At 43.5% G+C, this 23,664-nt stretch overlaps 1 protein-coding gene across 6 annotated transcripts in view; it reads right to left on the bottom strand.

Moving 5' to 3' along the window:
* The window catches only part of OSBPL5 (oxysterol binding protein like 5), a 141,978-nt gene that overhangs the window by 23,476 nt on the left and 94,838 nt on the right, over positions 1–23,664 (bottom strand). For all 6 annotated transcript variants that reach the window (XM_074884856.1, XM_074884859.1, XM_074884857.1 and 3 more), the window contains 3 exons: positions 23,195–23,398; positions 17,241–17,325; positions 4,598–4,769 (listed from right to left, as the gene is read on the bottom strand). In XM_074884856.1, coding sequence (XP_074740957.1) covers positions 4,598–4,769; positions 17,241–17,325; positions 23,195–23,398 — 461 coding nt within the window. The remainder of the gene's footprint in view (positions 1–4,597; positions 4,770–17,240; positions 17,326–23,194; positions 23,399–23,664) is intronic.

Here is a 23,664-nt window from a genome sequence, read left to right as displayed (position 1 = left end):
ACACACCCCACACCCCCCCCCAACTAACCTGGGGAATGTGCTCTCCCCAGATAATGCTGTGTGGTAGAACTCAGCTGAAAGCATGGACTGGACAATTACATGTAAGAAGAATACCCGGATCATAACAGCATCCAAGGGAAAGCGTGCATGTAGCAAGCTTCATGCTCAGTGATCAGACTTTATAGAATGAGGACAAAGCCAAAAATTGTCTCTCAGGTAGCCTACAGCATCTCCATTTGAAAAAGCAGATGCAGTTCATACAACAGATAGCAAACATGATTAGGTGGGCCAAAGGTCAGATGCTGAGAAGTGTTCACTAAAAGCCTGTTTTTTCAAGTGACATTTAGCATAGGATTCAGTTTTCCCTGTTCATACATGTCTTCACACACACATCACCCCTTTCATGGCCCAGCCCAGCTCTCAGGTGCTGACCTTCTCAACTTGACCTTCCTCTGAAAATTTCCTACCCCTCATGCAAAATTGCTCTTGGATAGAGCAATAAGAGAAGATTCTCAGCTATACAGGGAGTTTCAGAGAATCTAGACAGGCCCTGGATTTTGAAGAGTTTTGCTACCTCCTGTAGTCCATCTCACTCTCAAAGCAAGATTTCTCTCCTCAGTACATGGGAATGTTCTGTCGAGCTTGAAGTCTCTCCATGATGGGCCTTTTCTCAGGCCATTCTGAGCATGTTCCAATTTTGGTTATAGATTAATGCTGAAAGTTCCCATTCCCTTGTTCTCCCTCTCTCTTTTTTTTTTTTTTTTAAAAAAAAAGATAATTAGGCATTTCTAGTTAGAGCCAGATTAAAAAAACAACAGAAGAGTCAGAACACAGAACTGGCATCAGCTTTTCAGAAGATCTCAACTTCCAACTATGCACTGAAATAAGCTCGTGATTTTTAACACGCCAAGCAAGCCACATTGTGACAGTCACAGCTCAGTTTCTGGAGAAGCTCAGCTTCTAGAGTTCTTTTGAAAGTGTCGTCTACAGCTTTCTGTGCCTTCAGAAAATCTTTTAACTCCTTTTGTATATACATGTACGTATGCATATATGTCTATGTGTATATATATATAAACTACAAGGTTTTTTTAATTTACAGTTTTACTGTAAAATAAAACCAAGATGATAAATCAGAGAGTCAATGACCACTATACTCCAGCACTAATAATTTGCTATTAGACATGATGTGTCTTCATCATTCCAGTGCCAGGATGCTACTTCTTTTTTTTAGCTAGCAACCAGCAAGTGTAATGACTGATAACACTGGAAGCACTGAGTACAGCACATGTATGAGTTTAAGATAATAAAGGAGAAAGAAGGTGAGGAGAGAGCTGCCTAGAGAGATTATCCCATGATTCCTCAGCACAGATATTTCCTGGATGGTAGGTCTAGGAATTTATTAGTTATTAGTTGTTGATCATTTAAATACATAACTTATTTCTTAGTTTTTCAATGATCAGCTAAATACGTGAGTGTTTGTCTGTGGCTGCTACACTCCCTTACCTAGTGAAAGTTTTGTCCATGGGTATACGTGCTTGAAAGAACAGTTCATTATTAAGGCTTACGGTTCATGGCTGAGAAGTAGCACTTGTTTCTAGTTCACATTTGTAAGAAAAACAAGTGTTTTTCTGTGTCACCTGCCTCACATTTGGGAAATATTTGATGTTTCAGAGGAGCAAGTGACTTTTTTCTTAGTTTCCTCTGCTCCCCCCATTATTTTTTAAGGATTTCAGATTTAGTCCAAGAGGGAATTAAATTCACATGAAATCCCACTTAACTGTGCACTGATTAGCCACCAGCCATGAACAAGGCAAGACTTAACACATCCAGAGCCAAGGAGCCACTCTGGGGAACCAAAGGGAAAACAGATGCTTCCCATTCTAAGGAACAAGTCTGAGATGTTGAAGTGGAGCCAGGCTCTTCTATTCCTCCAAACAGAATCATCACTGAATACGTATGATATGCTAAAAACAAAAGCCACACCATGAGTTTGAGCTAAAATCAATGTCAAGACTTCCCAGGGGCTTCCAATGGGATTTGGACCAGGCTTTAAAAGCTGTGAGGGAATGACTGTGTTAAAAGTCAACACTGGATTTCCACCATGAACATGAATAACTTGGCATTTTTTCACAGCTAATTTACTGTTTCAGCATATTGGAGCTGTCTTATACCAGTGCTTTATTCTCTAGGGACATTCCTGGAAACTTCAGTCAGTGACCAGGACCTCTTTAGGTTTGCTACCGCTCTTCTACACAAATCAAAAAACCCCTTTGGTTCTTATCAAACAAGTAAACCAGCCAGATTCCTGGTGTTGACAGAGATAAGACATGGAAGGGACAAGAAATACAACTTCATATTAAAAAGAAGAGTGCCTGGTGCCCTAAAGGCCTCTTATCTAAAATCACGGATTTACACAGTACTTTAGCCTTTGATCCACTTGCACAGTTCTCTTCCTCTCATTTTTATATGCTATTAAAGACATAGATTTTAAAATCACTGTATAATCTTGACTTCTTTCCCAGCAGGAAAGGAGCGAAGCAGTCAGCAGACAAATGTAACTTTGGCTCAAGGAAAGATTCACCTTTGCCAACTCCCTTGGGGCTTGTTCTCCCTATAATATCCATCATCTCCCTTTTCTTTTTCTTTTTTTGACAGAATAGTTTGGCTAATTTGAAGATAGAGTTAAATGTAATTAACTGGCCCCCTAACAACAGCGTGCCAATTTAATTGGTAAGATTCCCTGTAGGGAAGGCATTTAATTAGAATGATTGAATCCCTACGAGGAAGGCACTGTCAATGGCAAACCCAAACCCCTCTGCTCAGCATTTGCACAGTTTTGGTTTTGCATTCTCCCTTGTTTAAATGTTCTATATTCCTCCAGGAACAACAGCAAGTCGTCCCCCTGTCCTGCAACCATCAAACTCCCCTGGGCTTTAAGCACTGGGGAAAGTCTGCGTACACATCAAAACCAGTTGCAGGACTCAGAAAAACGACCAGATGCTGAACACCCAGCTTGAACCAGACTCAGCTAAAATCTGAGCCTGTCAGAAAAATCTGGTTCCAATTGTGGGTACTCTGTCCTGCTGAAAACTCTGCCACGTGTGCTACTGCTGAGCCCCATAATTCAAGAGAGCTTTTAATGTTGAACGACTAAGAGGTGAAACACAAGCATCATTTAAGCATCATTTATGCATCGTATTTTGAAAGAATACTTTATAATACAGTTTTAACTCTATCTTCTGCGCTTCCTTACAGTAGGCACGGGTCTGCCACAGGCTCCATTTTAATATTGGATTTCTGTACACATCCATCAGCTGAAAAACAAGTTCACTGCATTCCTGGATTCATTATCACAGTGAGCACAGCCCTAAGAGACTCTCTCTTAGGCAGAAAGAAATTAGGAAGTAAAGTATTATGGAAGAAGCCCAAGAACAACAGAAGTACTTGCACAAGTACTAGGGCACATGAGATTTCCTTCTCTTCCCCATTGCTCTTCAGTAAAGCTCTTCTTCAAACTCAAGCTAAAAACCCAAACAGCAGGACTGGAGAACACATACCAGAGCCTTCCAGAGCAAAGGGCAGACCAAAATGCTGCCACCCCTTTGGTCCCATGGGATGAAAGATACCTCGACCCTCTGAAGAGGACTCAGATCCCTGCTGTTGTTATAACAGAGCCTAAGAAAACCACTTAAAGGTGAGGTCCCACTGTGCAAGGCATCATCTTTGCAGACGGCAGAAATTGCTTCCCTAAAAGCTGTGTAACCAATGGTACATTGCTGTGAGCCCTAAGAGCCGAATTCGTATCAGCAGAACCAGAACTAGACACTACAACACCCAGTCCCCACTCCAAGGACCAAGTGTCTATACCAGAGGGGTTTTTGAGGTTGCCTATTTAGCTACAAGCAACAGATAAGGCCTGGGGTTTTTTAACGCTTACAGAGCTTTGATGTGAGTTGTTCCAAAATGCTGCAGTAATACTAGCAATATGAATAGAAAGAAGGCTGTGGGGACTTTTTTCCCTTATGTAAAAATTTATCTGATGCATCAAGGAAGAAATTGGAAACCACTCAAAACCCCTGTAGAGCGAGAAAGTAATTATAAAACTAAGGATGCAGTGTGTGCACTCTGCTGACTATGACACAGTATTATTAGAAAAGAGAACACATTATTAAAAAATAAATCAGACTCAGAGCCATATGCGCTAGCCGACAGACAGACACTGTTAGTGATTGTGTCTCTGTAACCACAGGTCTAGTCTAGTAGCTAGATTCTGCAATCCTTACTCAGGCAAGCCATTTTTCACGCCAGCATCTCCAGACAGTGTTTTGGCCCAAGCAGGGGACAGAAGAAAATTGTTTATGTACCCACAAACACAGCTGAGGTCCCCCGCAGTCTGTGTGCTCAAGCATTAGGTGACAACAACCCCCATGTGCACCAAACCCGTATATTAGTGATGGATGCAGCAGAACACGCAGGCTGGCTTTTAAACAGGTCTCCTTAGGGGACTCTGGCTAGATTATGCTAAAATTAAGAGAATGCCCAAGTGTGAGCCATGCAACACCTCTCTGTCCATTAAGAAGTGATAGCCCCGTCTTACTGGAAGAACTCCTGGTCTGAGATAGTGCTTGTGTGCAAGAGGTGGTTGAGCCCCACATGTGCAGAATCGCTCGAGCCGTTCATTTCTCCGTCCTTTCCCTGCTTGGAGGCACTGAGCCGGAAGAGGCTGGAGCAACGCAGGGCAAGTTCCAAAGCATCCAGCCAGCATCGGCCTGTGAAAACAAGAGGAATTATTTAAGTACAGGAGAGTAAATAAGACAATTCATGCATCGCTTCTCAAAAGCTTCTTGCCTGGGAGTAAAGCTTGCTATAATTCAGGAAGCCACTGTGGTGTACAATAATCTGTTTTTCATATATATAATCCCTAGGTTATCTTGCCAGAAATGGTGTGTTTTAGTGGCTGCCTAAGCGATACATCTGCACGGGTAATGCAGTGGGAAGCTCACCCCAACTCCCCCTTCCCTAAAGGCATCTCTTCCTCTGACCTCCCACAGCCTGTTCACATCCCCTTTTGCCTCTTTCTGATTTCGTCCGAGATGCAGGAAATGTGTACAAGTACAGTGCTTTCAAACCACTCAGCAGCTCACGTCTTCAAGTGACACACCCCAAAAATACGTTCAGCATGTGGCATCCCCACCACACACACTGCCCAACAGCGGGGAGATACCGAGGCTCCTGCTTAATATGGGATCACTGAACCACAAGCTGGCTCAGGGGTCCCACGAAGGTGTAGTGCTGCAATAACAATCACTCTGAACAAGAGCCAGGATGATCAATACTTGCCAGAGTGATTAAGACTAGAGGGAGTTGCTTGTCAGGCTGTTTATTTTTCCTCTTTCTCTGTATTTTTTCCCCTTTTCTCCATTTCTTCTCCTTGCCCACTCCATCAGGTAATCTGGGTGGAGCATCACGTTTTTTTATCTTGTCACAAAAAATCTTTTCCTGAAGGTCTACTTTGCAAATACCAGAAACTATAAGCATGGCACAGAGACAAGACAAACTCCAGCTCCTATGCACAGTCTCACTGGATTTTCTTAAGGCCTCCATAGGTCTCACAAGCAGACAGCAAATGAAAAGCATGGGAATCCAAACTGACCCTTGGCTCCTTTTGCAACGATCCATACAAGTCTACAAAGCTGTCTGCTAGTGTTAAAGCCTGATCATCACAATGCTGCAGTCACTGTATTCTTGGAAGCACCTGGAAATAGCCTGCTTCTCTAGTGCAGTCCTTAATGAGGCCAGGACACCTGCAAATTGGCTGAACATTCAAGAATTGAAGTATCAAGGGAGTTATCTTCTAATTTCAAGCATGTAAAACAGAGCTCTTCATTACACTCCTCAGAATATATTTTGCAATAATTAGAAGTGTGCTTGAGAGGCAGTGAAGAAAACAAAAGGATTTTGCTCTAGCAATGGCAAGTGCTACAAACGGGTTTTCCCTGGACCATATTCATTCCTACGTCCCATTTGGGAAATGTTGCCATTACATTCAATTCTGTCACACGCTTAGCATCACGCATATGCATAAATCTCACTGGGATCCTGCTGTTCTCTTGGGCAGCACTCCCATCAGCTTTGATATGACCAGAATTTGGCTCTATAAGAAGATCAACTAGAGTTTAAAAAAAAATCCAGATCATATGTATATAAAGAAATGTTTATAAATTTGAGTAGCTTTCAGTGCTTGCTTTGATGCAAAGCTGCAACCAGTAAGAGAGAAAAAAATCCCCAAACTTTGAAGAACTGCCCTTGAACACTGAGCCACAAACACTGCAGAGCCCAGTCTACTTTTGTCCCATATATCCCTTCAGCATCAGCTAATGATTTAATAATAAAAATCACACATAATGGTTAATAAAAGATTAGGAAGGCTGAAGGCTGTTGGAATTGATTTCACACTATTTTGTGTTTAACAAATATTCCTGCATTAAGGCTTTACACACAGAGATTTATTCCCTTCTCACCATGTGGAGGATTTGCATGGATAACCCATTAGAGTTAATGGCTGTGCCGAGCACAAATCCACTTCCTCCTACATATCTGCTCTCCCCCAAACCCACCAAGATGAAAATCTGTTTCAGGCTATTCCATGCAAGGGAGCCCACTCCTGCTTAGGCTCACCTCCTTTGACTTTCCACTCTCTTTACCTTTGCTTTGCTTTTCCAGTTCTGCAGAGGGAGGACTGCATGACTTGACATTTGGAAATGCTGCATATGTCAAGATATTTTTATATTCAATGGGCTTGTAAAATCAAGCACTTTTATAAGTAGCTTGATTTGTAGCAGCATGAGCCCTTTGGAGCAGTAGCGGCGGTCAGCTCCTCAGTACCCTGCAGCACTTATGTACAGACTTTATCTTATGACAGTTACGGCAACGCACTGGCTACGTTTATGCTTTCTAACAAGGGTGACCCCAAAGTCTCCCTCAGCCACCTCCCTTACTGTGCCCCTGCAGCTCACCCCTCCCCGGGGCTGTAGGTAGACAGGTCATGCTGGCCGTGACCCCACAGGCAGCTCCCTCACCCACCCACTCACTGCCACAGATACTCACTAGCACTAACACCAGCTACAGGCTCGGTCAGACCCTTGGGACTGTGCTGGTTTTGGCTGGGATGGAGTTAATTTTCCTCCTAGTATCTAGTATGGGGTTGTGGTTTGGATCTGTGCTGAACACAGTGTTGATAACAGAGGGATGTTTTTGTTACCGCTGAGCAGGGCTTACACAGAGCCAAGGCCTTTTCTGCCTCTCCCCCCACCCCCCAGCGAGCAGGCTGCGGGTGCACAAGGACTCGGGAGGGGACACAGCCGGGACAGCTGACCCCAGGGGTATCCCCCACCGCATGGCTCATGCTCAGCACATACAGCTGGGGGAGCAGGAGGAAGGGGGGACGTTCGCAGTGATGGCGTTTGTCTTCCCAAGTCACCGTCACGCGTGATGGAGCCCGGCTGTGCTGGAGATGGCTGAGCACCCGCCTGCCCATGGGGAGTGGGCAAGGAATCCCTTGTTTTGCTTTGCTTGTGCACCCGGCTTTTGCTTTACCTATTAAAGTGGTTTTATCTCAAGCCATGAGTTTTCTCACTTCTACCCTTCCGATTCTCTCCCCATCCCACCGGGAGCAAGTGGCTGTGTGGGGCCGAGTTGCTGGCTGGGGTTAAACCATGACAGGGGTCCTTTTTGATGCCCAATGTGGGGCTCAAAGGGTTTGAGATAACGACAGGTTTGACTGGAATGTGCTAGACTGAATTTATAGCTGTTACTGCTATTTAGCTATTAACTGACAGTCTTTGTGCTTGCCATGGGGCTTGCTTGCCTTGCTGTATATTAGAGTCTAGTGCTCATCAGTGGCTGCTTTTTGCTTTTGTTGCTTGCTATGCTGCTGTAGTGCTGATCATCTGACTCTGCTGTGCCTGGACACATTTTGATAACAGCAATGGCCATGTCCTGGGCTGACAGATGGCCAGGGCATCGCCGCTGTTCCTGTGCTGCTGCACTGGACAGGCTGGAACTCCCGTGTGAACTCGAGTCAAAGGGACTGGGACTTGTGTATGAATCCACAGTGGAGCAGGACATCCTGAAGTGTCCGTGGATAAGCAGCAGGTACTTCTCAAAGCATCTGGCTGTGGGTCTGTCTGTGCAGCAGCAGGTATACCTCTGGAAGGATTGTGGCCCAAGGGGAAGCCCATGCTGGAGAAGGTACAGCTTGAAGCCCTGTGGCCCAAGGGTAAGTCTAAGCTGCAGCAGGTACACCCTGAAGCACCAGTGGCTGTGCATGAGGTCATGCTGGAGCATCTCAGAGTGTCTGGCCATGGATGAGCCCACGACAGAGCAGGACTGCAGCAGTCGGTAAGGCCATGTTGGAGCAGGTTTATTTCTGAAGGGACTGTGGCTGTGGGTAAGGCCACCCTGCAGCAGGGATACCTCTGGGGGCACTGTGAGCCATGGATTAGGTCACCCTGGAGCAGGTACACTCTAAAGTGACCGTGGCTGTGGGTAAATCTATGCCGCAGCAGGTGCACCCCTGGAGAGACTGGGACTAACAGATTAGGCTCCCCTTGGCGCAGGTACACCCCTATGGGACTGCAGTCTGGGGCTAAGTCCAAGCCAGAGCAGGGGCAAGGGGAAGAGTTCAGTGAAATGTTAAATCCACTGGTCTGGTCCAAAAGGACCAGGGGTGGAGACTGTAATGGAAATACCTTTAAATTGTTGTAACCTGGGATTTGAGTTGCATGTTAAAGGAATGACTGTAGCAGGAATCACGTGAACCAACGGGGGACAGGCCTTACAAGAAGCAGTGCAAGCACAGCAGTGACCCGACCTCAGCTGGCTTTGGTGCCCAGTAACTCCATGAACACACCACCGTTCCTGTCTTGAGTGACCACCATGACAGATGGAGCCCAAAGTCATGGACTACATTAACTCAATGGACATTCTGTGGACATTTTACAACATTTCACAGGGATGGTCCACAGACTTAGGGAATGGTATCTGTGTATTGTATTGAATAATGGGAAGAGGGGTGGCAGTTAATGAGGATGTACTGGATAATGTGGGATCAGAGCATGACATAAATGGTATGGAAAAAGGGGTGCAGAATGTGCTGGTTTCAGCTGGGATAGAGTTAATTTTCTTCACAGTATCTAGTATGGGGTTGTGGTTTGGATCTGTGCTGAACACAGTGTTGATAACAGAGGGATGTTTTTGTTACCGCTGAGCAGGGCTTACACAGAGCCAAGGCCTTTTCTGCCTCTCCCCCCACCCCCCAGCGAGCAGGCTGGGGGTGCACAAGGACTCGGGAGGGGACACAGCCGGGACAGCTGACCCCAGGGGTATCCCCCACCGCATGGCTCATGCTCAGCACATACAGCTGGGGGAGCAGGAGGAAGGGGGGACGTTCGCAGTGATGGTGTTTGTCTTCCCAAGTCACCGTCACGCGTGATGGAGCCCGGCTGTGCTGGAGATGGCTGAGCACCCGCCTGCCCATGGGGAGTGGGCAAGGAATCCCTTGTTTTGCTTTGCTTGTGCACCCGGCTTTTGCTTTACCTATTAAAGTGGTTTTATCTCAAGCCATGAGTTTTCTCACTTCTACCCTTCCGATTCTCTCCCCCATCCCACCGGCAGGGAGTGAGTGAGCAGCTGTGTGGGTTAGTTGCCAGCTGGGGATAAACCACGACAGGGGTCCACCACATTACCAGAGGAAAATTCTACATAACATCTGGTGGTTTTTTATCTCTTTATGTAACTCCCTGGAAGGGGTTAGGAGTAACTTGAATCTTTTTTGAAGCCTTATTCAAGGAGCCTAAATTTTAAAAAATAATAATAAGATTTTTAAATACTCATTTTAATATTTGAAGGCAGAAACACAAAGCTTTAGAGGAACTCACTGTGCATCATCAGTCAACGTTACTTGTGCCCTGCAGAACACAGAAATGGCATCAGTGTACACCCTTGTTTTCATTTCTAACAGAAATTGAATTCAGGGGATGCATAGCATCCCCAAGCTAAGAAATGGGCCTTCAGCCATCAGGTGGTGCTGTGAATCCAAACAAATGTATGCCACAAAACCAGAGGTAAAACATGGGATTTTCTCTGCAAATGAAAAGGTTACATCTCTGAAAGTCAACAGTGTGTTAATTGCAGAATAACACCATAAAATTATACCCTCTCAATTTCAAGGATTGCACGCAAGATAAACCTGTTTCCTTGCTAAAGGCCTACATGAAATGTTTTTTACATTTGAGTGATCTTGCAATTCAGTAATATTCTTCTTTACTGTGCAAACAATACAAAAATGCTAGCATCTGGATTACTTAATTGCTTACCTGACAAATCTACTCACTCCCTCAGAAACTGCAGAAGGGGAAAAAAGTATGTGGTCACATAATAAAGGCTGTCATCAACAGCCATGGTAGTCTGCGCAAAAGCTTCACGGTTACCTTAATTCTCACATTTTCTAATTTTGACTCAAGTCAGGTTTTTTTGTATGCAAGGTAATTAGATCAGAGAAGGATGCAAAATGTGGGTTCCTTCAGAGAGGAATGACGGCCCAGTAAGATTGATATAAAGGAATCAAAAAGGAGCTGCGAAGGAGTTACAGTGGCATTCTTTTAGAAGGTTTGAGGTTTCTAAAACTGCAATGTAAAACACTGCAATCAATTATCAGTTATAATCTTCCATAAATTGTGGCTTAAAACAAGCATATGTTTAAATTCTGAAGGAAAACCCAAGAGCATATTGTGAGCCTATGGCAGGATCTCCCCACAGGCTTTTAAGCTCTTTTTCTATCAAATGACATATTGCTCTATCCACCACAATGATCACTTTTGGCCAATTTCTGCAGAGATCACGTTGTCTCAAAACCACCTCCATTATGTCCTTCTGCTTGGAAGCTGTGAACTAAGTATTCCTTTTCAAATGTTATTTCTGAGCTTGACCCTTTCTTCATTGTATTTAGCATTTTGTCACTGACTTCCAAGGGACAGTCCGCAGAGCAAGCTCTGCCTCTTACCTGGGCTGCGGAGGAGGAAGGATGAAAGAGGCTGAGAGTAAAATAGTCCATCTATGCATAACGCTCCCATATAGCTCACAAGCCACATAGAAGAGTGTACAAAACTCAGCAACAGAAATCTTTCATGCAAGCTAACAGAATTCTCAGTGAGGATAATAACAGGAAGAAATGACACCCCACCCAGAGAAGATCCCCAACTCTGAGGCGCAAAGTGAAGGGCAGCTAGATTGCTTATACTGGTAGCCGGCACAAGGAGGACATTTCACATCACCCCTCTCTTGGCCCCTGAACTGCTCAGGTGGGTGAGCTGCCCAGCCACCTTAGGATCCCTCCAGAAACAATGGGGAAAAAGTGAGACTCTTCAACAAGCTGTTCCTAACATGCCAAAAGTGGATGTCCTACCAGAGTGCTAGTGTTAGCTTGGGGTCCTGCTCTCTTTTGTAGCAGCCTCTCTCCTTGCACCGATCATTGGTTTAAATATCCATCCCCTACATCATGTTAGCAAATGATGACCACAGCGTTTGGCATGTGACAGATGTCCCAGGAAAGTGGAACACATCTGCACATCGCTCAGCTGTGCTCACTGCAATAAAAAAAAACCCAGAGGTGTCTCCCCTGAGCAGTCCTGTAACCCTCTTTCTCTGTTATACGTGTTTACAGTACAGTGACAACAGCCATCAGTGAAAATTTGAAAAGGAAACTCTGAAAAAATCAGTTAAACACAGCTGGGTTCCAAAGTTCCTTTCCTCTTGACAGGTTTGGGGAAAAAAAAGCTAATAAAGAATGTGTGTTGCCTTGACTTCACAAAACCAAAGCTGAACATGCATCCTACATACATTTTTAAACCTGCCATATGCCTTCTCTAGGCCTGTTGGATCAGCAGGCTGGAAATGCACCTTGTGGTCCTTGGAGACGACGCTGGCAGTACAGCTGTGCAAATGGGAATCCCTACGGCTCCTTGCAGGATACTTCCCGGGTCCGCACGGCGCTGCTGGCACCATGCGGAAACCTGGAGGCTGCAAGGCGGAACAGGAGCAGGCATGCACTTGCACCAACTCACAGACAAAAGGAACTACTAAAACCAAGTGACAAAAACCATTTCTTCCCCCACCTTGGAAAAAAAAAAAACCAGCAAAACAACTCAAGGTTGCTTATGCTGCTAACCTAGGCTCAGTTCAAGGAATAACTTGAGTCTGTCCTAGTCTTCAAACAGATCTAAAATTACAACAATATCCCACAGAAAAAAGAACAGGCAGTATTGGAAACATTAAGCTATTCAGCTTTTAAATTCTTTACAGTCACCATCATTCACCTAGAACAACTCGTAATTTGATGTGCCAAGTCTATCTGCCACATTTTGCAACAGCTGATCACAGAGGAGCCAGCCAGCGTTCTCTCAGCACTCACCAATATCAAAAATCTGCTTGAGATGGAATCACACCACTGCACACCGAAATCTCAGTCTGGGACTATATTTTTTTCCTTTGCATTCCTGTAGCTACAGAATGGCTGGGATGAATCTCTTGCCAATTAAGACTTCAAAAGCCTCACACCTAGTAACCATACATTCCTCCAGAGAGGCATCACTAAGGGAATATTATTCTTCTTGAATTATTAAAGTCATCCAGCTTTTGGCCTCGTGCCGCACACTTACAAGATAGATCCTTTTAAAAATCAACCTGAAGTAGACTGTCACCTGGAAATGATGAATTCTTGCTCAAGTGCACACAAATCACGAATGATGAGGAAGAGGCTGATCTGGTTCAGTCAGTGCACATTAAGGTCATCGTATTCAGCTGACTGCTTATTTTGCTGTACACTTGGGTGCCTGCATGCGTGATTTCTTACACTTTGGCTGTCAAGATGCAAGGATGCTATCTCTCAATTAACTGCAGGTGCAATTTATGCACCAAGCTAAATGAAGTCTGGTTGCAAATGCCTGGATTTTAAACTGCTGTGAAAGGCCTAAGGAATATGAAAGGCAGACATAAAGCTAAGAAGGTAGCTTCTATTTTTTCCAGCATCCAGTGATGTATTTCATTGTGAATTTGGTTTCAAATAGCAATCTTCCTCCTGGATCACTGTTTCTGTGCATCACCCTTATTTCAATAATTTAATTTCCCCTCAGATCACAGCATCAGTCTGGGGGGAAAGGCCAGATGCCTACCAAAGAAACACCGCCACTGTAAGCCAGACCATCAGGATTTCCACACAACTGCATCCACATGCATACCCCCCCAAAGCATGCCTGAAGGAGAGGACAGGCATAAGGAACAAAATGTAAGTGTGGTTTACAATTCCACTGTTAAGCCTTTAACCCTTGGTAATTTGCCACTTTGAATTCCCCTTCAGTGGCAGTGCCCGTGGCAAGGTGGAGATCTGCACTATGAGATTTAAGCAGATGACTCAAAAAGCTTAGGACGTCTGGGGCACTGGTTTGGAGATCTCAGGGGGAGCCCCAGAATGGTCTGGGCAGGAAGCTCAAGACAGGCTTAAAATATTAATCCTAAACCACTCATCAGCATAAATCTGAAATGCATACATAGTCACTGGTTTGGAAAAAACAATTTTCTTTTCTGAAACTGGTAAGAAAGACAGGCCCTGTGTTTGTCCAGGTTGAGCCCTGTAGGCTGACATGACCTTCCAGATGTCTTTAAAACCCACCGCAAAGCAGACTGCTCCTGCAGTGTGTGAATGTGAAACCTACTGTAGCTTGGCAGTGGTTCTGCAGGCTGTCCAGAAGTCAGGACCTTCAATCCTACCAACAGTATGTCACAGATGGTACGGCAGAGGGGAAAAAAGAAATTCTGAAACGCTGAGAGAAAAAGTAGGCCATGTAGCTGCTGATCATGATATAGTTGCCTGGATAGCAGAGCTGGATTGCAGCATCTAACATATGCTGCAACTCAATATTCCCCAGCAAGTCAGAGGCCTCCATGAATTACTGTTAAATTTGCCAAATGCTCTGTGGTTCATTTTCCACTACTAACATGGGAGACTGCGTTAAGAAGAACATGGTCAGGACACCTCCTCAGAGATGCTGTAGATTCACACAATATTGCATCTACGGAGGAGACATGAACATACTACAAATATGCGCTTACATTATGCAAGGGAACAGATTCCACCTGCCCCATTTGTGTCAGCCAGCTTAGCTCATTTTACCTTAACCTTCTGTTTCTCTTAACCATAACTGCATCCTCTATGTTTGTCCAGGGCATTAAAGAAATGAAACAAATTCAGGTACACCCTCTTGGAGATGCCTCTTTACAACAAGTAAAGGCTATATAATAGTCTACAACCATTTTGGTAGTGTCTTCTGGGCTTAAAATCAAGTTGTATTAATTGCAAAGTACAAGCCTTAATTTGCTGAAGTTTATACAGATTTCTTTAAATGTAACAGTTTCTACTCCTCGTGTCCTTGTCTGCATATGTTTTACAGCACTTACTGACATTAATACTGTTTGCACTCCGAGTATGACACCCATGGGCTTGGCCATTTGTCAGCACGCCTACACCGCTCAATGGAGCAGGTACCCCCACACTGCCCCCACGAAGACTAACTCACAAACAGAAGGAGCACAGCACGGTCACTATGCCAGGGCAGCCCTTGTGTCTGGGAGGGAGGCTAGCCTGAGTGTACAAGCTGCTCTCCCTTCTCATCTGCAGGTTCACATCCCTCTCCTCCTGACAACGTACAGCCACTCCTCACAGCTCACTGCCCTCAACTGTGAAGTCAAACACTCTCATTCAGCTGAAAATTACAGCATTTTTCATGCTAGTATTTCTGGTGCAATACTACACCAAATTTTTTTGTGAAGTCCACTGCTGAACGGACAGATCCCAAAGCTTCACTCCATGTCAGCTATCACAGTCACCTTCTCAGACTCTCAGGATCTACTAGGCATAATGTGGGCTCTCCAAACCTGTGCAGGTGGCTCTAGAGCATTGCTAATCCAGTTCAAGAGCATATATTATTTCATCTTTAACCAAAGGCCCTAGTTATTTTCTATGTACACATTTACAATATTTGATTGAGAGGTATCTCAGTTCCTTCTTCTTCCTTTGATCACATTAGCTTTCCATCTAATCTTAAGACCCTGCTGTGGAGAAGCAGCAAAGTAAAGGAAAACCATACTAAATCCTAAAGTAACTCTACTTTGATCTGCCTGGCCTCTGCATCCTTCCCAAGAATCTTGGCCAGTATCTTGGCTTTAAAAATACATTCCAGTAACTCACTATTTTAAGTTCTTATGATACCAGAGACATGTAATAATTCACTGGGCAGAAAGCTTCCCACAGGCATTTAAATATTGAAAATTCTCATGTGCCAGATATGGTCCCTTTTGTGCTTTTTCAGCATGTGGTGTATGACCCAGACAGAGAGATCACAGCTAGAAAAGTGTTACCTCTGATGATCTCTTGGGAGCTATTTCTAGCTTGGGAGCCTTTATGGGTAAGGTTAGTTAGAACAAATCTAAAGCTATTCTACTCCATGTAACTGGCCTACGGCAGTCATCGTAAAAAGAGAGAAGAGAAGTTCAACCATAGGTCTCTCTGCCAGGCTGGCTTTAAGGTTTAATCATTAGGTTTCCACCAGAAGGAAAGTTTTCATTTAGAAGATAGCTGAAATGCCAGGAAAAAAAGTACTTTATGAGCCAGCAATTTGTCTTGAACACGTACAGTGACCACATTGGTCCCTTTGTGCATTTTCCAATTAAGTTAATGGAAAGACGAGTTAGATGGATCTCTAAGGAAATAATAATTTAGAAAATCTAGATTAACAGACAGTTGTTGAAGCTATTTGGTTGCCTAAGAACTCTGTGGAACTGTTCCGTATATCTATTCTGCAGGCTGTATGTATAACCAGGGTTTGAAATGCCTGGAATTTAGCAGCTCTGCCCCAACAGTACTTTTTTTTTCCCAGAAGACTATTGTATCTATCCCTTCCTAGACAGGTAATATTTGGAGCTGGGTTGTGTGTTCCTTTATATAAATAACTTGTACTGTTCCATAAGCTACAAAAGCATAATATTCAAAGAAACAGATGTGCTTCTACAGCTTTATTCAAGTTCCACTTCTTTTCATATCATTTCACTACACTGGCATCTGCAAGCAGGTTCACTGTCGAGATGGTATCCCTCACTATGAACAGCCCTCTTTGCACAGTAGTGGGAAGAACAGCATGCCAAGCATGTAATGAAAGAATGTTTCCTCCTATTCTAAGTGCCATGTCAAAAGTGCGTTTGGCATTGTCCCATTTCCAGCCTTTAGGAATATGTAAAAGTTAATCACTGGACCAGAAGAACACTGCTTTCAAAGCTCACTATGCTCCACAAAATATCCTTGTGTTCTTAAAGTTACTCTAGATGAGACCCAAAGGAGCACAAGGGCTGCAGGAGCACCCTTGGTGGGGTAGGTGAAAAATATCCCTAAAATGAACAGTCTGGGTTAATTTGCTATGGCAAAAAGAATTTACAGTAGTCTGAAGGTCAAATGAAATGAAAACATGTTTTTAATCTTCTTATCTACTTATAAATCACTGATATTTTAGGTCCACTAAAGTCATTTATAGAGATTTTCAGATAGTAAGCTGGCATGCCTGTTATATATTGACCTAAATTTACCTTCCATGATTTTGCAAATTCCTAGAATGGTATTATAGATGTGGAGTCACAAGCATCTGGGCCTGCTATACTGTAAACCACGGTACAGCAAGTTTACAGGAATTTTCTGGTGGTTGAGAGATGTCTATCAACAGTTCTTCAATATTACTATGTCATTTTCCTCCAGCAGATCCCTACCTAGTACAAGACATAGGCAGATAACCCACTAAAGTCTCTGCTGAACTGAGGAAACAGCTAAGCCTCCCTCTCATCCCAATTTTGGGATCAACTCCTTTCATCCTTTAGTATATACTGACTTAGTGTGTTTTCCCAGCTACAAGCCTAGGTCCTTCTTCCACACACATGGCCAGAAAGGTGGCTGTTCAGTGAGGATTATGAAATGTGCCTGTAGTCTGCTTGACCTATTCTGACCGTTGCTAACGAATAGCACCTCCAAGCTGGGCGAGCTGCCATTTTTTCCTTTACATACCTTTTTTTTTTTTCATCAACCTGTTTTCTTAACTAGCACAGAGTATGCAATCTGGAGAAAGCAATCAAAGACCAAAACTTACCATCCGATTCGGAGGCTGCTCTGAAAATCAAGTAGCTGCTGGGAAGAGGCTGAGTGATTGAACCAACATTTTCTCCCTTTGGGCCCTGGAAATGCACACAGACAGAAAGACGTAAGCACAGAAGATGCAGTGGACCGTTCAACATCTTTCTACTTTTCCTGGGCAGAGTCTGTATGTTTGTGATAAGAAAGAAGGAAGGAGCAGATGGAGTAATTTAGAAAGACTCATTAGTAATCACGATATTGCTGCTACAGTTCCAAAGCAGTAATGAGCTCTGACCTCTAACCTGGGACTGTTTATTCAGATCTACAGGAATGGAAGAATCTCACTCCTTTTGCTTTGGACAAAAACAGTCAAATACTTGCTATTAGCTATCTTTGTGCAACACCTGAATGGACTGTTCCATGCAGTGCACATCAAGTCTGTCTTAGAGCCTGACACACTAGCAATGAAACACCCCCTATGTGTCCCTCTAAACGTGGCAGAGGCCACACCTTGAGCTGTGAGTGCCTATAACAGAGAGGCAATGGCAGCTTTTCTGAAAGGAAACAAAGGGGAAATTATATCCTGCAAACCTGTCTGTGGGGAAGGCAGAGACAGGGAAAACCACAGGGTGAGGACCAAAGGTCTCCCAGCATGCGCACATGCTGCTGGGTTGCAGCTCTTCGCCTGTACGTCCAGAACATTTGAGAACCTTTATGCCGTGGTGCCTGGGGTGACAGCCACTTCAGGCTTTAACAAAAGCAGGCTTTCCTTGTTTATGTTGCCTTTAGTTTAGGAGCTGTGGCAAAAAAGATTATAGTGTCTTGTGAACATCCTGCCACAATCCCTTCAGCATGACCCTTCAGAAATTATTCCCAGGGAGGCAGAGCCCATCTTGGATTGGGCACTTCTTTGAGCAGAACCACAGGCTCCCACCTTGATCTGCTCCTGTTTTCTCCTCCCTTGAGCTCCAGAAGCTGCTAAGAAAAAGCAGTTCCTGTACCCAGTGAGCACAGCTTCATACTCTCCATGGTATGGACTTTATGCCACAACCTGGCTGAAATAAACAGGAGTCCCTCCTCATCCCTTGCGCTTCCAAAGTTACCCAGCCTCCTCCAGTTCCTTCTCTTCCTCACTTTGTAACAAAAACCACAAAAGCAGATCCTTTTTCAAATATGCAGGCATCATGTCAGAAATAAAGGCAGAGCAGAAAACATCACCAATACTTGCATGACCACTATGCCAACTGCAGGGTGGAACAAGCAGTTTTCTCCAGGATGCTCAAATACAGATTTCCTTGGGTTTCTAGAGAATACCACGCAACGCTGAGAAACTGTAGGCAAATTTTTGCAGTTTGAGTATGACTTGCCTTCCTTTCACGGGCATTTATACTATCCCATCCTGCCCCTTGAAAGAAGGGCTTCTCCCTAGCATAAGTTTGTAAGCAGGGAAACTAACTGCTACTGAAAACTGAGTCTGTATACAAGTGTCTGGTAGTTAAACGGTGGTTTTAGCTGTTTTTTTTGTTTTTGAGTTCCACTCAGGAAACCAAAATTTGGAAAGAATGAAGAATGCAAGCATAGGACAAGCATCAAATTGTATCTGAGTGTACGCCACAAAGATGCAGTACTGAGAAGACAACAGTCTCCAGTCTAGCTTCTTGTCTTCACATCTACAGGGTTCTTCTGCTGCCAGGAGAAATTGGGATCCTTGTTACTCACTGCTTTTTCCCCTTCCCTCTCCCACAAAAGGTTCACAAAATTAAGACTGTTTAAAGGCTTAATAGTCAGGACTGGCAAAGTTAAGATTTGATTAGTAAACCAGAACAGAGCAGCTTAAGACATTACTAGTGACATTAATGCAATCAGGCATCATTCCCAATGGCATTTTTCCTTTCAGCAGCTTGCAGCTGAGCAGGGTATTTGAGAACTGTTGACAACACCGTTAGTTGTATTTTCAGTGCAGAGGCTGCTATTTGCTCTGCTGGAGGAAAAACCCCACAACCAAACAGTACAGATCCAGAGAACCATTATTAAAAAAAGGGGGAGAAGGGAAGGAAGGGATAACACAAGGTTTTAACAGACATTTAGGCATGTGGATAAACACAAGGAGCAGCCAGGTCACTCTGTCAAGGAAACGTATTCAATAGTAAGGCATGCTCATACGTGGAGGGGGCTGTTTCCCACAGAAAGAAGAGGAGAAGAAGAAAAGAGAGTAGGCCATAAAAATGAAGTCAACAGCTCCATGGAGTAAATGAGGTTCTGTATCTGCACAGCAGAGATAATGATGCTTTCTGTCTCCTAGCCTTTGAGCATCAAGCCTGTTTAGAGTCTAAGACCTCCAAGACAATGACCATCTCTCACTAAAAGTGAGCATTATAATTGCTATGCTAGGACACGGAGCTCAGCTGCAGCCTCTAGACAGTACAACTAAGAAAGGATCATCTCCAGATCATTCCTGGTTTTAGATTTGATTTGAGAGGCATTATCAAACAGGGGTTGATGAGGCTTTGAAAAATGGCGTGAACTCACACTGTTTTAGATAGTATGACAAGACATCTAGTCTTGGAGAGTCATAAAAACAGAGCTTTAAAAAGGGGAAGAAAAATCCCTTTCATTAACAGTACTGTGGGTAACTGTAAGGAGGAAGATGAAACTAACTATTACGGAGTAGAACAAACAACTGTAAAAGCAGCAGCACAAGCCCATTTCTAGAACTTTTTTCTTTAAAGAAATGACTCAAAGTTCTTAAAATTAACAAAATTCAAATGACATATATTCCCGGATTCAGTGGGTCTAACCCCAACTCATTTAGCACTCTAAATAAATGTCAGAACAAGCTGCAGTTGATAAAAGCCTTCCCACAGCACACTGTTCAGCAAGCTTCTGAGCAAGCTCAAAGGGAAATACGAACTATTCCAGGACATTTTTTTGGGACAGCTGGACAACCCTGCCAGCTGATAGCCCTACACTCCCTCTGTGAAGCAAAGGACAGAGACGCACACTCTCACACTAATTACCAGGTTGGCATTCCTCAGTCTCTTGCAGTCATCTCGGCAAAAAGTCTGTTCCCTGAAGCAGCGTGGGATCACACTGCCTTCACACCACGGACAAAGTGCCTCTGCAGCAGTATTTGGAGCGTGTGGGGGAAGCTTTTCTTACTGCTGCTTGCACTGCTGACTGACTTTGAGACCTTGGCGGTTTTGGCCTTGGGTTTAAAAAGGCCTGGGCAAAGCAAATAGATAAAAGGTCTATTCCATTTGCGCTGGGAAGGAGTTTCAGGCTAAAACTCTCGAAAAGCCAGGGAAGCAGTGTAGAATAAAGGACTCTCTCCCCTGAGTGATGTGCTTCTAAGATAGCTCTAGACACCAGAGAGCTTTATAGGAAAAGCAGTTCCCTGATGCATATATTTAGCTTTCAACTGTAAGTAATGGTCTTACATCTTACCTAACTACCATTTGAAAGGCACCCCAAAATTTTATCCTGCTCTAACTGAAGTTAAATGCCTGCACATCAAATTTAATTGGCTAGCACAATTACAAATGCCTGGGGTAGTGTCTGAACCAGACATTTGTTTTGGGGCTGAACCCCACAGCAAGATCCAAGTATCTGCTGAGCAGCCAGGCCAACACGTACAAAGGTGCTCATTAATTACCCTGAGCTAGCTGCAGGTCCACTGATGTGAGTCAAAGCTGGACCATCAACTCCAGTCTGGAAAAATCCTTGAAAACTTCACAGGCCATTTTAGCCAAAAGTGAAAGTTGTTTAGTCAGATCTTATTTCTGTTGTGATGGACAGTAACTTGGGCTTTTTGCTTAAGCTCAGGCTAATCTATATTTCATGAGAAATAGGATTTCTTTGCATAGTTAGACGTAACCAATTTAGATCAGTCAATTCTGCTCCAGTTGCTTTAAAAGGCGGCCATGAAATGACATAAAACAAAACAGTATTTTTAGCAGTTTCAGCCTTAAACTGTTGTCAGAGTGCAGACAGCTTCTTTGACATCAAGCAGTTCACTGGTGGTTTTCTTCTTGATGTGTATTTTGGTGTTCACCTTGTGGCTGAGAGCATCTATCATACATAACAATCCAGGCTGAACTCAGGTTTCAGGAACTATCCTACTATGCAGCTCAAATGTAGCTTTCTAAATATCTGTCTCAAGCGACTTAGAATATTGACTTTAAAATTAAAATCTCTTGGGACTTCCTCTAGTACACAAACATTTCAGAGATATATTCCCTGTGTATTTAATATACTAATTCCTATTTCTGTCATATATTTTCTCAAGAGACTTAAGAATTAGATATACATACACACACAGAAATACATACATATTGATAAAAACTCCTCTTTCTTTTGGATGATTCATATCAAGGGAAGGGCATTCTAGCACAGCACTTCAGATCTGCCAGCAACACTACTTTTCAGAACCTGACTGCACTTTTGATTCTACTTTTTCACTATGTCTCCTGGCTGTGCTTTTCAGAAGAATTCAGTTGACCTGTCAAGTCACAAGGATTTTTTTGGCTGATGGACAGCAAATGATCGACAACCTTCTTGGGTGCGTGCTCTGAATTAAAAAAGCATCAAAACTCTCAAAACTGAATAAGCAGCAAGGTAGCAATGAAACCTTTGGGACTTAAAGCAAAAACAATGCATCTAGGCAGAGATCAGAGCTGAGCTACTGCCAGAAAACAGTAGCTCTTACCCCTGGTTGTTGAGGTTAATTTTAATTCTCTCCTCCTACCTCATTAAAAATTGCAAGACTTTTATTAGTGACTGTATAGCTGTGTTTAAAACTGTTCAATTAACTGCAGGGATGAGCAGGAAGGAGCCTGTTTGATCTGCTCCCACAGGGCTTCCTTCCCATTTTGTTAGACCTTCTGATGCCAATGACAAACGCCTTCGTTGCTCTTGCAGAAGTCTTTCTAAGTAGATTTACTCTGCTGTCCACCTTGCAGTAAGGCACTAGCCTGTAATGCCTTGCTTACTAGTGATGCCTCCTAGCAAATTTATGTTTGCAGTAACTCTGCCAAGTCACTGTTTTTAAAGGGCAAACAATAGTTCAAGAACATTTAAGTTTTGTCTTCAGGGTATCCAACACATGTTGCTTTCAGTGCCTTTCAGGAGGCACCCAGGTCTTCCTCTTTGCCCATAGGCATTAGATAATTTTTTTCTTTTTGCCTATTCTTAAAGAAAAGAAGAAAAAGAAATGCAGCTCTAAAATTCGCAGGGATTTATCTTAAGAACTGAGAGAAACTATTAATCATTTATGTTACAGGGGAATCCAGAGGTCACTGCAGGAGCTACTGTGTGTACAGGAAGAGACTGTCTCAGCCTGTGAGTAACAACAGACTGAAGAACAACTTGAAGTGGAGAAAACCTTGCTATTTCCATTTCAAAGAAGAGAAAATTAAGGTAACTCATCCAAAGTCACACTCCTGTGGAACAGTCAAAGCTTGAGCAGACCACCAAGTTCCACGTCCATTGCAAACAAACCCAAACCTCAGAGGCATTAGAAAGTCAAATTAATAATTTCTTTTTTGTCACTTTGCCAGCCTCCTTTCAGTGTTATGCAAAGCATTTTGTGCTTTGGGCATCCTTGTTTTGGGGAATTCAGTTAATTGAATCTATTCCTCATCTCTTTTTGAAGATGTAGGCCATGGCTCGATAGAGCTTCTAGGTATTAATCTTTTTTTATTTTTTTGCACTAACATGTTTCCCCTTTCCTTAGTCTACGCATCAATCTATACACCAAGAATGACACATTTGTATAACTAATCACAATGCACCACATTACTTTGATGTTATATCATAACCAAGCTTCAGTGTCTTTAATCTTTTTATGCGGTCAATTCACCATCACTAACAGCAACTGGATAACTGCAAATCTAGATGATATCAATGCTAGACAATAATGCTCGGACACTTTGGTGACCAAGAAGAGGTTGTTCGACTCATCAGGATTGTTACCTTTACAGCCCAGATTGATTGGTCCAAAGGATGAAAAAGTTTAAAACAGAAGCCATCCTTTTTGGAGGGTCTCTCGATCAGCTCACAAGAATGGAGCAAGATCGTCCCAACCCACTGTCCGATCTTTGGCGTCTTATAAATCAGCAGCACTCCCGGTTTCAGAACACACCACAGCTTGGTCCAACTCTTCAGAGTTCCACGAATCTGGAGGGAAGCAGGGAGAGAACAAAAAGTTGCATTTATGTTGCTCCTTAAAAGAAAACCAGCATTTATTCAGTATTTATACAGTATTTCCAGACTGTGTTTCTCCCAAGGCCACACTACGATTCACTTTCTTAAGAAAATAATACTGCATTATCTGAACAGCCTTAGGGATCTCACAGCAGCATCTCAGCCCTCGTAAATCTGGCTATCAGAATCTAGGCTTCATATTTTTATTACTGTCTTAGTGTTATCAGCTTGCTTAATTT

This window comes from Strix uralensis, chromosome 15, assembly GCF_047716275.1.
Source record: "Strix uralensis isolate ZFMK-TIS-50842 chromosome 15, bStrUra1, whole genome shotgun sequence".
In the NCBI taxonomy this organism is placed as follows: domain Eukaryota; kingdom Metazoa; phylum Chordata; class Aves; order Strigiformes; family Strigidae; genus Strix; species Strix uralensis.
This window is presented reverse-complemented; position numbering and strand designations above follow the sequence as displayed.